We start from the raw sequence: 15069 nt of genomic DNA on the forward strand, positions 1-15069 counted from the left end.
CAGATACTCAAACTGTAGCATTTGCCTTCTATGCAGCAGTGCAGTTGGACATGCCATACATCTGAAATCACATTTCTCACCAGTCTTGTGGCTTAATCACGGCTTCACAGCAAGGCTGAAATGTCTCTGAAAGAAACGGGGTCGACTCAGTTGCTAATTTGGCTTCATCCTATCTCATCATACAGAGAACAGTGTGGTTAATTTCTGCCACGAAAAACAAGAGAACATTTCCACTTCCCACTCAGACTCTGCACCAAAACAGCACCACTTTGAGTAGTATAAAGTACTAGAAAAGGAGAAAATTTTAATTCTTGCTAATAACTCAACTTTAAAATTATTAGTAGGAAAAAAAGCATAGTCTAAATATCCTTACACTATATCCAGGTGAATTTCTCCTTGCCTCACTTATCCAGTGCATTTTGTCCACCACGTGGCTGTATTTCACCAGTACAGACAGTAAGACACAAACAGCCACAGGTGTGGGACACCAGGCACTTCAGCCTCCACCTCTAGTCAGCAGAGACAAAAGACCCTGCAAAGGGTGAATAACTGCACCTGAATCTCCTCACTGACCCATTTCCTGTGCTTGAAGACTTTGCATCTCTCTGAAGCTTCTTCAGTAGTGGCTAAAGACTCAGGTGGCAGCAGGTGCAGTACTCCTCACCTGTCTGAGCTTCCTCTTCATACAAGGAGCAAACTCAGCAGCAGCATGAAACAAACCAAGGATTGCCAGGATGCAACAGCTTAACTCCGAGGGCTACTACCAAATAACTGTCTCACTTCTAGCATTAAGATGTAACAGGATGTTAGATGGTCTACATTACTCCTATGAAAATCAGTTTTTAAGCACCAAATTAATCAATAAAATTAGTTTCCAAATTAGGAAGATGATTATTGACTAGAAGATCATAAAAGACAGCATGCCCATTACTGGAGTTCTCCTATAGCTATTACCAAGTGTGGGTTTCAGTCAAAAGGGTGGCAATTTGTATTTCAGAAACATGGTGGGAAGTGCAAACCTGAAGTAGCTTTTGGAATTACCAATTTCTCAAACACATGGTTATACATCAGAGAAAATAATTTAGAAAGCCATGCAATTTATTTTGTGTAATGCCAAAAGCCCTTAACTTTAGGTAATACCCTGAAGATAAATATACATTTGTGCCCTCAAAAAGACCTCAAAATTTAAAGCCCTTTCTTTTTCACACTACGAGATTTATAAAACCAGCACAGCAAGAACACGCGTGGCTTTTGCACAGCCGCAGTTACGGTTCAGCTCTCACACAGGGAAAGAAAGCTGCCCAGCTGCTCCCATCCAGGCTGCAGAAGACAAGTGAAAGTAACAAACCACCTATTCCTAATGTGACACTTCAGCTGATTACAGAGAAAAGTAACAAGAAAAGATGAAGTATTAAAAACAGAACTAGGATGAGCAAGCTTGCTGTGTTGACAGTAAAGTGTGTACACTATTACCATAATTATGCTAAAGGGCACAGTGATAGCTCCCAAAGAGACAAGCAGAAGGAAAAAAACAAGGTTCTTCAATGTGTTCCAAAACATCCAACACCACACCAAAGTCTCACTAAGCTCTTCAACTCCCATCCCCTTTACCCAAGTCTTGAACTCAGTCTTCACTAACTCAATGAGCACAAACTTAGGAGGAAAGCAGGGTAAGAGGTAAGCAAAGGTAAGCAACCTTTCATGGTTGCTTCACATACTTCCATTCTGGGTACAAATCAAGCATCAAAGATTGAAATTCAAACTGTAAAGGTTTCATTTATGCCTAAAGCAAACATCAGGCACTTTGCTACCATGGTGATGAACACAGTAAAAACACCTTAATCACTCCTGATTCTGCAAGTGTAAAGTAGGGAGGGCTTGGTGCAATCAGTAAAAACAGTCTGGCATCAGACACACACTGTGAGCTCACACTTTAGAAAGTGGTTTATAGTTTATTGAGCTGGGTGAAAAATAAACTACATAAACAAAAAATGAAGAGAGAAGTTGTGTTGCACGTATTATGCATATACACTGCTCTGGTCCTGCACAGAATTTATAACGATCAAGGGTTCCCAACATAATAGCCATAAAACTGTTCGGGAAATGAGTCACCTGCTTGACTAGCATATGTTTGCTAACACCAAGAGAATAAATACTCAGCTTCGGAAAACTAAGCAAGTTATATCACATTTTTTATTTTAAATAACCAAGTTCCATGTTAAAACTCAACACCTCCATGTTCCCTTTAAAATGATAAAACATTAAAAATATTTTTATTATAAAACTAAAGCTAACGGCATCTGAATCTTTTGTATCCGACACATTTATATGACAATATATATACTAAATTTGAAGGTACAAAGTTTTCAAAGCTGTTCCAGACTATTAAGCTGATTTTGACTTTTTGGGACTAACCCCACCATCTTCAGCTGACTTCTCTGCTGGCCTCTTTTTTAAACCTTTCATTTTTCGCGTCTGCAGTTTACCAAGATCTTGCTTCTGCATATGGATTCGACCATAAGTTGTACCAAACACATCATGGGAGATATTCTTTTTCTTCTTAGGCTGTAAGGGAAAAAGAACATCAGTATTTCCAAGTAAAGAACGGCAGGAGCTCTGGTGAGAAGCCAGATATCTGGCCTTACCATCATGTTCACCAGTAACTGAACTACCAAATCAGGTGCCTAAAAGCAAGGCTGCATACACTGGCTGGAGCTTAGAGTATGCTCTAAGCTTAGAGACTAAGATTTGTTCTGTCTGTATATGCTACCAGAGGAGAGTCTGTCTGCCAGTTGATCACCACACAAGTGCTGTGGCCCCAGAAATCTCAGTTGGCTTATATAAATGTAAGGTTTGGTCAAATATACAATAATAAATACTCCAGCTTTTGCTCTTGTTCACAGATAGATCTGGAAGTAACATACTTTCTAACGTATGTACCTTCAGGGCTTTTGGTTGTTTTAAAGACAGCTTATAAAGGTCATCTGAAGCTAAATGTGTCCTCCTCATAACCAGATCTAATGAAGGTCCCATCTCTTCCAGTTCAATTCTTGGTATTTTGCAGCCAGATTTCTTCAGGAGCACCCTAGAAGGAAAAAGCAGCCAAAATCAACATTGTTCTCTGTGATAAAGGTTTATCAGTCTTTCTAAAGGGTGGGTTCAATCCTATAGTTCAGAAGACTATGAAAAACAATTGCTACTGCTAACTCTATTACTGAGAAATATGTCTGTCAATAACAATTTATAATATATTAAATCTGTCCCATCAGAATTAGAACATACCCAAAATATAACCTGGCTAATGTGACTTTTTTTTTTTTTTTTTTAATGAGACCAGTATTATCAGTATTACTGTTAAAACTCAGTCCCAGTACCCTGAAAGCCATGTCACTCCTCAAATTCAAAATAGTGCCCTGGGTATTAATAGACACGAAGAATATTTACTATTGTTTACAGCAAAGTAACCTGAGAGCTAACCAAGAAACTTTTAGTTTGTTTGTTTTGAAGAATGAGACTGATAAAAGTGGTTTTGTTATAAGAGAAATCAAAATTGCATGGAACACAAGCTATGAATGCTCACAGTCTGCTAAGGCAAGGCCATGAACTGTCAGGGTGGAGCCCAATGCAGCAAGAAAGCTTGTCTTGTCCTGCCTTTTCCTGTTTTCCTTTGTGTATTGCTGCCTGCAGCCTACCACCTGTCGGTCTCTGACACAGCTAAGTGAGGACAGTCCTAGAAATCAGCCTGAGAACAGACGAAGTCTATGAACTTCAGATACTACTCTGAATTCACCACATTCATTCACTCCACCTTACTAATCCAACCATATAAAAGAGCAATCCTCCTAGCTAGAAGGGGGAGCTCAACAAGGGAGGAAGCAGCAGGTTTAGGGCTTAAGTGTTTTCCTCCTGTTGTACAAGTTACTCTGCATTATGCTGGAACACCTCTACACATTACATGTTTTAAATGCAGCAAACTATTGCTCAAACTAGTTCAATTACACAACTACGGGCTAAATTTGGGGAAAAGTTGTCACATGTACCAAAGAGCAAACAAATGGATAAAACACATACTCACTTATAGCTTCGCATGTAAATTTTCCCATCTACAGCCGTGAAATGCAGGACGTACTCTAAACCAGCCAGACGAATACTGGGCACACTGGGACCTCTGAAGAAATCTAAAAGAATATTTTAAAAGAGTAAATGTCAGGTTTCTTGGCTGCTAATCAAACCAACAGATGACTATAATAAATTGTTTTATTTCCTAGTGGGCCCACACCACATCACTGATGTGAACTCCTTGCCTATGTATTTTTATCGCATCTAACTAAGCAAGGCTATACATGGGATGGCTCTAGAAAAGCCAGGAATCTGTATGTTTAATGGGAATCTCACTAAATAGACACTACTTAAAACTGCAGCCCTGCCAAAACACAGGACAGAAACTTAACTTTGCATGTGTTAGCTCCTGCACTGGTGAAACTAAACATGTGTAGAAAACCTGACAGGAACACAGTGACTTCCCAGAGATAATTTGGTAGCAATATATATGCTACCTAAAAGTAAGAGGCTGGAGAAGAGCAAATACACTTTCAGAGCAGTAACTTAGCTTTACTAAGCTAATTGGGATAACTGCATTGTCTACTCTTCTAAATATTCAGCTGTAAAGTAAGAAAAATCAAATGTATCTTATTCTGTTAAAGCTCAGCCAAACATAGATCAACACAGAGAAGCCATTAGTTCAGGTATCTGTTTAAAGACATCATTCAAAAAACTGATACTTAAGATTCTTAATCACAGCCAGATTTGGAAGAGTACGAAGAAGGATCAAAACCAGTACAAAACAGATCAAAACTGTTTCTTGTCTACTCTTATCTACATTTTCTCTCTCTGACTTGGGGAAAATGTTTAGATATATTGTTTATTTCATACCTCCCCCAGAGCAAAACACTTTTGTCCTTTAGGTAAATCTGTGTTCATCATTACAATTAATGTTTTCTCCATTTAATACGCAACACATAACTATAAGACACTTTAGTTTGCCAAGAGAACCCTGAAATACAGGTTAAATACAAAATGAGCCATCTCTTATATCAGGCTATGGAAAAAAATACTGTGCAATCAGAGAACCTGCAATAAGCACAGCAATCTGTCCAACATATGCAGAGGGTGGAGAAAGAATGCGACCTTGACCGAGGGAACAAGGTGTGCTAATAAACACGACAGGGCAATGCTGAAACACAGGAGAACTGCTAACAGATGCAAAACACATCAGTCTTTTCCGTTCTGTCCCATTTTCAGATCCCTCGGCTAGTTGTCTTTCCTCCACTACCTTTTTCAAGAGTATCAGCACTGGAGTGACATCCAAAACAAAGTCTTGCTGGCAGATATCAGCTGGAGTCCAGCCAGAAAATTTCCTTGTTCAATTAAAGACTCTCTCTCCTCCTCTTGTGGGTTGAGCTTGTGGTTAAAAGTTGCAAATAAAATATTTTGTTTGCTTCTGACATATATTTTCCCTTCGTGGGTACACAAGCTTACATTTACAGTGGTTTTATTGGCAACATCTCCCTTTCATATTTTCCTGTGGCATCATACATCTTTCTACCCGCAGGATGATCTCTTCCAACAAATGCAGGTGGTCAGGAATTTCTGTTTCCTGGCAATGCTGAACAGCTGCAGAAACCTTACACTTCAGTATACCCAGAGAGTTGAAGGTTTTTTTAATGTATTCTTAATTTACAACTCTTGCTTTGGTTGGACTAGAGACTTGCTTTCTCCTTTCTTTCCATTCCTAATTCTTTCTCCCTCTCGTCCTCAACTTGTTTCCAGAACTTCTAATTTACTTTTTCCTGCAGAGAGCTTCACAAGACCTTCCCATTTCCAGATTAAATTCCTAAATTATTTTGGAACATGAGTCTATATACTTCTCTTTGTATCAATTCACATCCAAAAGCTGGCAATACCATAACCTATGTAGCTACGGTCAGCATTTGTGGAGTTCAACCTCTATCCCAGACATTTCCCAGCTATCCCTTTCTCAGCCAGAAGGAATCCACAAATCTTTTGAGACACTCAAAAAAAGTCTGTCTGAGGAAGGATGTATGAAGAATAAGCTGATGGTCAATCTGAAATTGTAGAGGTCTCCTGGAAATCAACATTTTAGAAAGCGTATAAGCAAGTCACGTAGCACTTAGCCATTTTTAGGATGAAATGGGTGTGCCATAACAGAACTAGCAAGCAGTCAGTGTTGCAAGATGAAACATTTCATAAATACAAGCATAACAAGTTATTAGAATTTCATGAACTGCATTCCAAGGACTTAAATCGTAAATGAATTCCTACGCTACTACATCAGTAGGCAACGAAAACCAAAAGAGAAAGAATGGGATAGACATCCCAGGTCTCTAAAGTAAAATGCAGCTGCCATTTATTTCTCCTAAATAACTTACTGCACTTCACAATTTAAGCAGACTATAGGGTTTGGTTACCATGAAGACAATAATTCACCCTTGCCTTTAGTTTTGCAAAGGAACTGCTGTAAGATTATATTCCAAACATGCATAAACCCTTTTGATACCACAAAAGCCAATAAAAGCTTGGTTGCTTACTGGCATCGCATTGCTTCAGCAACAAGAAACTGTTAGCTACCTAATACTCCCTCTGGGATCCCAACACTGCTACAGTAACAAAATCCTTGCTGTTGTTGTTATAAAGACATTTTTTCATCTTTCTTTGCAGCTTTCTGGCAGCTTAAAAGCACTATCTTTTGCAGGAACAGAAAGAATCACTTCTTCCCTACCAGTTCCCTAAGGGCAGTTTTGAAGCAGGTCGAATTTTACCCAAAGGATTTTAATTGGTTAGTGCTATCTATCTTCAAGCCTTTACACTCCTTAACCTTTTCCTTTGTCTACTGTTTTGCATCTAGGTATTTCACAGAAGTCAGCAGAACATTAAGACCTGGAGTCCTTGGAGTACATTCCAAATGAAAGATTGGGTGTTGGTTTGAGTACATTTGATTGCAGAGTCATTGAAGGTAAATAAATAGGAGAGGAGAAAGGACAGATGAACATCGAAAGAAATAGGACAGGAAAGACTAGTTAGTCATTTGGCAACTAACAATACATGTCTTCCAGTTAAGGTATCAAGCTGTTTCATCATGTGGTGCATGAGCACATCTGGATGCCAATCACCAACACTGTGCAGATGCCTGAACAAGATACACTTCAGAAAACAACGCACCTGCTTCCTGCAGTGTAAATATTCAGTTAGAGCAACACAAACATGCAGCATTAAAACTCACTTATCTTCATATTCAATATTCACCCACCTTCAAAGGTTTAGAAGCACCATTAGGTTTAGAAGCACAATTACTAGCCATTCATCTATCCCCAAGAACCCGTATTGAGAGGATGTAAATTTTCTCATCTCCTGCTCCCTTTTCAGTTTCATTCCAGATGAAACATCTTGCTTTAAGGAATTATAATACTAAGGGAAAAAAGAATCTCATTTCTAAGGTCTGTTTCTAAAGAGCAATCATTTATCTCTTTGCCTAGGAAAAAAACAGCCCAACCAATATTCATTTTATGTGACAGGAATACCCTGCAAAGCTGTACGATTATGAACTGGTACAACCCAGGAATATAACTGAATAAACAAGATCGTTCTTATTTGGCCAGTTTCAGTATTTTACCAGTGTTTAAAAAAAAAAAAAAAAAGTAGTCTACTTTTAGGAAACCTATTAAAAAGAACAAACACACTACCCAACTTACTAGATCTAGTTCTACCAACCAAGACACATTTTTTAAGTGTCAAGAGATACAGTACTGTATGACTCCCAAAAAGCTACCCCAAGAAAAGTACAGCAGTTTTTTGTAGTTCCCCAGAAAAAAAACACAATGTGCTTTATCCTCCAGAGCCTCCAACCTTGAGATAGTACAAAACTTTATGCCAGTTTTTTTACTAAGCTCCAAGTCTGCCTTGAAGTTATGACACAGCTTTTATTTACAGCTGATTTTTAGTGCACATGTTCTTTCCAAATACTCTAATCAATGGCACTTTTGTTAGAATTGGTCAAATTTCCAACAGAAAATGCTTTCATCATGAAAACACAAGCTCAGTTATACTGTTTTGACTTTTCTGTAGGCAAAAATATCCCACTTTCTGAACTTAATCCACTAATTTCAAATTAGATAATTCAAAAATATTATTTGGCTAGAAAAGTGATGTTCCAGTACAATTACAAGGAAAAGACTTTTTGAAAAATGCCAGAACTTTCCCACAAAGTCATGAATTTCAGTGAACACAAAGTTTCAACTTCAGAGTCTTTTAGGCTAGTCTTTTTTCCCTCCCTCTAACAGTCATGATGATTAGTTAACTTTAATTTCATGTAACATGAAACTTACAAGTGCCTGTTCTTGTTTTCTTTCTGTGCTGAACATAAGCATTTACTGACAAACCAGCATTTCCCAACAAATCATATCACTCCAGATCTATGCAATCTCACTGCTCAAATAATCAAAATACTGACCAATAAGAAGGCTCTTCAGTCTTCTGTATTCTTCATTTACATCAAACACGTCACCAGCAAATATCAACATAGGTTTTGTTCCTTCAGGACATTTACTGTTCTGTGGATTAAGAATTTTAAAACAGAACAAAAATTCAGAATGTGTTAGTGAACATATTATTGACTTAATAGGTGGTTAGTCATTCAACACTGAATGAAAAATTGTTGTGATCTGTCATCAGTATGGACAGAATAGACACCTTACAAATTTTGTAAATGTAAATTTTCAATTAAAAAGGAAAATATTACAAATAAACCAGGTCTAAAAAATGAATTTTCAAAGAAAGTTGCAAGCTTGCTCAAAACAACCGAAATAAAATAAAAAGCAGAGCATAAAAATCACATCTTGGGGTACACAAATTAGCAATCCTCATATTTTGCCTTTCTATGCGATCTCATCTAAGTGTTCCTGCTCCGGCAGGGGGATTGGACCAGATGATCTTTCAAGGTCACTTCCAATCCCCAACATTCTGTGATTCTGTGATTTGCATGAAACGCTTTCCTGAACAATGCCTGTCCTTACTTCAAAGCACAGAAAAACCCAATGCACCAAAAAAACCCACCAGTAGATGTCACTGAAATATTGAATTAGCGATTCCTAACCTTGACATCTTTTAGGGATACAAACTTCTCAACACCCAGCTCAATCATGTCTAGGACGTGATAATCAAACATGCGACCTGTGAAAGTAAAAAAAGAAAACCCAGCTATTGAAATGTTCATGCAAAACTAGAGCTTTCATCCAAATAAAAACTCAAGTGAGACATATTACCTATTATCAGGTTGTTAGGTCGCTTCTTGTTATGAGAGCCAAACAGAAACAAAGAACAATCCGATTTCTTGGAAAAAAATTCCTACAATTGAGGAAAAGAACAGAACTCGTGAGTTCCAATTTGTAGTGTTTAAAATATTTGGTGAAGGTACATATCACAAACACGTCAGTTTAGGAGCTGCTTAATGAGAAGAGCAACTGCACTTACCAGAAGAGCTTTGAGCAAATCCAGGTCCACATAAGCTAAAATTGACATCTGGATTCAAGGTTCAAATCACAATTAATTTCTTTTTTTTATTTCCTATTGCAGTCTTAAAAGATCAAGCCAGGCATTTTTTTCTTGCCATTTTATCTGTAATGCCCTTTTTCATAATTCCTCATTGATTTTACGTAAGATTCCTTCAACCACTTCTCCTTGCCTGAAGACTAAGTATTTGCAAGTTGGCTGCAGCTGTAATGCCTCATTTTGGTTACTCATCTAAGCTTTACGCAGCATATTAGCTTTGCCTAACAGCTTCTGAACAACCAGTTAATTCCCTCAACAGCAAGCCCAGGAATATCTGCAAAACTCTTAATGTTCTCACACTTGGGCACAGGAGTCCTACTACAGAGCAAGTTCATGTCAATTTATTATTTAAGTCTAAGATGCTACTTAAAACCAAGCCAGTGGTGACTATCATAGAGAAGATCTTTTCTCCAGGTGGACTAGACAGAGAAGCTATTACGGTGTTGTGTCCAGAGCCAACATTACAGCAATTTTTTCTGAGGATGTCCAACTCCAAAGCCTTTTTATGCACTGCTGCTTCTCAAGGCAGCTCCTCATTCTGTGTATCAACCATGGCTCCTGGAGATACACACATGACATCTATTCAGTACTTCCCAGAAGTACCAGGGTTTCTATACCCGCACTTAGCAGCTGTGAAGCAGGAAAAGCCACTGCATCTCCTCCCACCCCTGCAACAGCAGCAGCAGCTCACACAGGACACTGCAGCTCTGCCCCTCGAGGAGGTCAGGAGAGATGCTCCAGGAGCAGTCCTAGACTGGATCAACTGCATGTACAAATCACACAGCTCAGCACCGAGCTCTGCCACCAGGTCCCTGAAAAATCCTGACTGCAGGCAGATCGAGAACAGAACCATCCCCCTGAAACACTTGCTCATACAGCTCCATTAATCACTGGATGTTGAGATATGTAAATTTTCTAATAGCTGTATGACACCTCTCTTGGTTTCGCTAGGATAGAATCATAGAATCAGGAAAGCTGCATTTTTAAGAAGACTGCAGCACCCAATTCAGTGAGAACAAAGTTGATAAGACACTTTCTTTTAGTTTGTGGCCAGCCATGGTATGTGGGTTTCCTTAGCAATCAAGGTCTTCAGCAGTTTGGAGTTAGCCAGGTGCTACGATTAGGAGGAGCCAAAGCCAGGGCAGCTGACCCAAGCTGGCCTACAGAACTGTCCCATACCATAAAGTCACTCTCACTATAAATTGGAAACTTTGCTGGGGATGTCTCTCTTCCTCAATGGTCTCCATCTCTGGAGGGTCTCACCCATCATTCTGCTCCCAGCCTACTCTCCCACTTGCTGTGACTGTTGTGATTTCGCCAGCTGAGTATAACTTTGTGTATTTTATATTAGTATTAGTATAAATATTAGTTCTTATTTCATTAAATCTGTTTTCATTTCAACTCACAGGCCTCCTTCCTTTTTCCCAATTCCCCTTCCCAGGTGGGCTGGGGTCAGTGGGTAACAGAACAACTGGCTAAATGAAGACAATATTTTATTAAAAAGATGCAACAAACTCAAATGCCTCAAATGTGCTCTGCAGAGACTGCAACATGACACATATTGCAAAACTGCCCTTTTAAAAAATGCCTGTAACCAAATTAAAAAAACAGACAAACAACTAACTTGATTTGACTTCCCATATCTTTCTAGTTCCCTGAAGGACTTCCTTTTAAAATATCAGAATGATTTTAGCTGCCATGTTTTCCCAGAAAAGACCAGCAGTTTAAACCAGTGGTCAGCTGAAGATCAGCTCGTTCCTGTATGACTGAAACCAGCTACGGGACTGTAAGAGGTTTAGTTTCAGCAAAATCATGTCACAAATCTTTCCTCACTGCCTACAGGAAGTTTACCTTTCCACTCACGAAATTTTAGGGATGGCTTCATGCCAAGAACAGAAGTACATACTACAACACTTCATTATCAATAGTAATGCAGATTAAGTAACTTTCTATGTTGGTGTATCTGTGCTGTAACTACAAGGATTTTTTTGTCCCTAACACATTAAAAATGCTTTAACTCAACTGTCCAGTACAACTGCAACAACTGAAGCATTGGCTGCCTTCACTTTTTAAAAAAGCTATTGCTTCCCTCTTCTCCCTTTTTATTTACAGAGAGTTCCTTAGATATGTTTCCCCTTTATTTTCACAATCCCTTTCAGGTAAGAAAGTGCATTTGTGCCCGGTGTGTATACATAATTTTTTTTTCCTTCACTCACAGTACTCCTAAATTCCCAACTTCAGTGTGCATTTTCAGTGAGTTATTTCAACAAGTGCCTCATGCATTGGAAAGCTGACCCTTATTTCCCTATGCGAGTCAGCAGCGGCACAGAGCAAACGTTACCAAATCACGATCGCTGGGAACCACACAACTTTTTTTGGGATAATACATTTTTGTCTTTATTGCAAAACCACAGCTGTACATCACTATCTCCTTCCTCTCATTTTGTTGAAGGAAATACATACACTGCATTTACAACAGAAACATTTCAGCAGTTAAAGTAATGCTTTGATAGAAGCGCAAATATGTGAGAGAGAATCTAAGGATTCTTCTGTTTTTTGCCTTCCTGCTAGTAAATTATTTTGACCTTAAAGCACTGAATTAACACCAAATCCAGACGGGACATATCACCAAATGTATTTACAAACACACATCCCCATCCAAAATACCCTCCAGGCCTCTGAAGAGCCACTTCTGCAACCTTTTTGCAGGTCAAATACACATATTAAACTAAAATTGCATATTTTTCTGACAGTTCTTGACTGAATGTTGGAACAGAATTCCCAGCACAGCTGATGCATCTGTTTGCATGTGGCACTCTGATGGGCTTTTCTTCCTCTCTTTGAACACGAGGAAGACACAGAAAGCTATGACCCCTCCTTTTAACTGTTTTAACCTATGAATTCACCGATTTGAAAACAAGTTGTTCATAAGCCATGACGCTTTAGAAGACTGACTTTTAGAGAACCAAAATAAAATGTTTTATTCTTCTTTTCATATCAAGCACTGTTACTTATAATAGTGTTACAGACTCCTACATTTGCCTGTCAGTTTACATAATGCAAACGTGCATTTAACATAAAGACAAAGTCCTTAGAGCATGATGATTCTGTCTTGCAGCTATCAGAAAAATACACCTGCTGACACTGCAAACCTAGACCTAGCCCTGCCTTCAACGTATCCAAGCTCCCTATAAGCTTGGTTTCTCATCTGGTTCCTCAGAGTAATAGAAAACTATCCTTCAACAAAGTTCTTCATTACTTTGAGGCTGTAAAATGTCATAAGAAAAGACGTGGTTTATATTTACCAATGATGTTTGATCCTCAAAAGGCCTAGTAATATTTTTCCTGAGAAGGAAAAAAATAAAAAGATTACAAAAAAAAAAAAGGGAAAACAGGCACAGATAAGCACTTCTAGTTAGTTCTCTGAAAACATTAAAATTCTGCTTTCTATTGGAAACTCCAGCAGTAAAGGTTCAGTTTTAGTTCAAACCATAAGCCACATTAATACTGCCAGGAGTTCCTTAGTGCTGCCGTTGCCATTTTAAGTACTTCCCTCCACGTTTTCTGTATCCTGGGGCCTGGATTTCAGACCGCTTCCAGTGACACTTCACAAACAACTGTCTTTGCCTGTTCATTCAACATTAAATTTAGCTATGTAGTTAATGTCTCTGCACTACATACATACAGATACTGGGTTCCCATTTGGAGCAAGACATAGTTATCATTATAATCTGTAACTCAAATTTATAAGAATTCGGATACAAGAACTCCAGCCTACCCACCAGACACAGAACCTCTCCAGCTGTTTGCACAGATCAGTCAGAGAAGCCAACTGTTCAAGTTCGCTGAATCCTGCTCCATCACACCTGGCACAGAACTGGGCTCAGCACCAACACTGATCACGTGTACCTTGTTTCCAGTCTATGATGAATTTCAGTTGCTTTCTGGAACCCTTTCCATTGCTCAAGCCCCAACACTAGCCAGCATCTCTATTCATGCTGTGAAATTACCTAAAACTGTCTTGTCAGAAGACTCAAAAGATGTCAGAAAGCACTTACTTTTTATATAGTACAGCAAAAGGCTTCTTCACAGCATACTGCAAAAGACAAAGTTCAATGTATTAGAGATAACACGTATTTAAGTGCACAGCAGTGCTTTTTCTAAAACCCTACAAGTTACACAATGACATGGAGTAGAGTAATGGTACAAATCAGTCTAGAAGAAGGCACCTCAAAAGGCCTGCTCACAGCAACACCCTTCAAGTTGTTGGCAATCTTGGCTCCCGCTTAATTGCAGAATGAGTTATTTCTAGTAACTAAGAAATAACAAAATAACTGAGAAAGAGCTGGAATCAAAGCCATGAAATGGCATCTCTCAGCTTTGAGGGGCATGAGGAAAAACAGGGAGTGAACAACACCCCAATTATCGTCGGCATAAGATGGTAAGAAAATGACAAGGAAAGAAAAGGGTGCAGGAACAGCTATAATATTTACAGGCATGAAGTTAGGAGACAGGATTGCCAAGTTCTGGGAAAGGCTGCAAGCTCCATATCAATACACACAAAAAGTTTACAGGATTCTGGGATATGACTTCAACTGAGTGATCCACTTCCAATTCTGTACCTCATCTTGTTTTCCAATGGACTTGTAACACTTCACCTTATATACTGGATAATCGTGGAAAAGATAACAACAAAAAGAATTAGCTCAAAACTTCTGGCAGAGAAGAAACTGGAAGAAAATAATCTCCATCAAGGGGTAGGTAATGACACTTCTGAAGTACTGGTCTGTCTGAGATTTGGGGAATGGGGAGAGCAGGAAAATCTTGATCTTCCAGCAGGGAATATGCAAATTGTAAGAAAAAGAGAAAGGAAGGTACTCTTGATGTAGCACAAAAGGCTATGTAATTAAAGTTGTGCGTACTATGTCCAACAACTTACAATGTCTTTAAGCACTTCAGTCACTGTTAAGTTTGCATTTCCTCCTTTTATAAGCATAGCATTTTTTGTATTCTCTTTAAGTTTGGGTTCTCTCTTCTCAAGAAATCTTTTTGCTCTCTTAGTTTTAGGCTTTCTGTAAAAATAAATTAACAAGTTAAAAACTTAATATTAGTAACAATACCCGACACCACAGAAAACAGTAAAACAAAACAAGAATTGGAACAAGTGTTCAAGCAACTTGTTTCAGTGACTCAAACTAATCCCAACCTGCAGAATTACAATCAATGCTAAAAGCCCAGTCTCAGATGAATGTGTTTTACTGTTACTCCTCTTCCTCTCTGTCCCCCTAAGCTAACAAAGGTGATTCTACAGACTTGGGCTTTCCAGTTTCTGCTAATTAAGAGCTTAAGCTCTACCAGCATCCCCACAGACTACTGACAGGCTGAAAGCTTCCCCTTATACCAGCTGCCTCCCCAAGTCAGAGACTCGCATATGAGAAGCAAACA

At 38.7% G+C, this 15069-nt stretch overlaps 1 protein-coding gene across 1 annotated transcript; it reads right to left on the reverse strand.

Moving 5' to 3' along the window:
* Positions 1-2164: 2164 nt before the first annotated feature.
* On the reverse strand, positions 2165-14690 carry RPF2 (ribosome production factor 2 homolog). The gene is made up of 9 exons (XM_010168856.1): positions 14564-14690; positions 13683-13720; positions 12930-12969; positions 9339-9420; positions 9170-9246; positions 8528-8627; positions 4076-4178; positions 2941-3085; positions 2165-2565 (listed from the first exon to the last, which is right to left on the reverse strand). The coding sequence occupies exons 1-9, from the start codon at positions 14618-14620 to the stop codon at positions 2386-2388; spliced, it is 822 nt and encodes a 273-aa protein (XP_010167158.1). The 5' UTR covers positions 14621-14690; the 3' UTR covers positions 2165-2385.
* Positions 14691-15069: the final 379 nt, after the last annotated feature.

Source organism: Antrostomus carolinensis, unplaced genomic scaffold, assembly GCF_000700745.2.
Source record: "Antrostomus carolinensis isolate BGI_N321 unplaced genomic scaffold, ASM70074v2 scaffold6045, whole genome shotgun sequence".
Taxonomy (NCBI): Eukaryota; Metazoa; Chordata; class Aves; order Caprimulgiformes; family Caprimulgidae; genus Antrostomus; species Antrostomus carolinensis.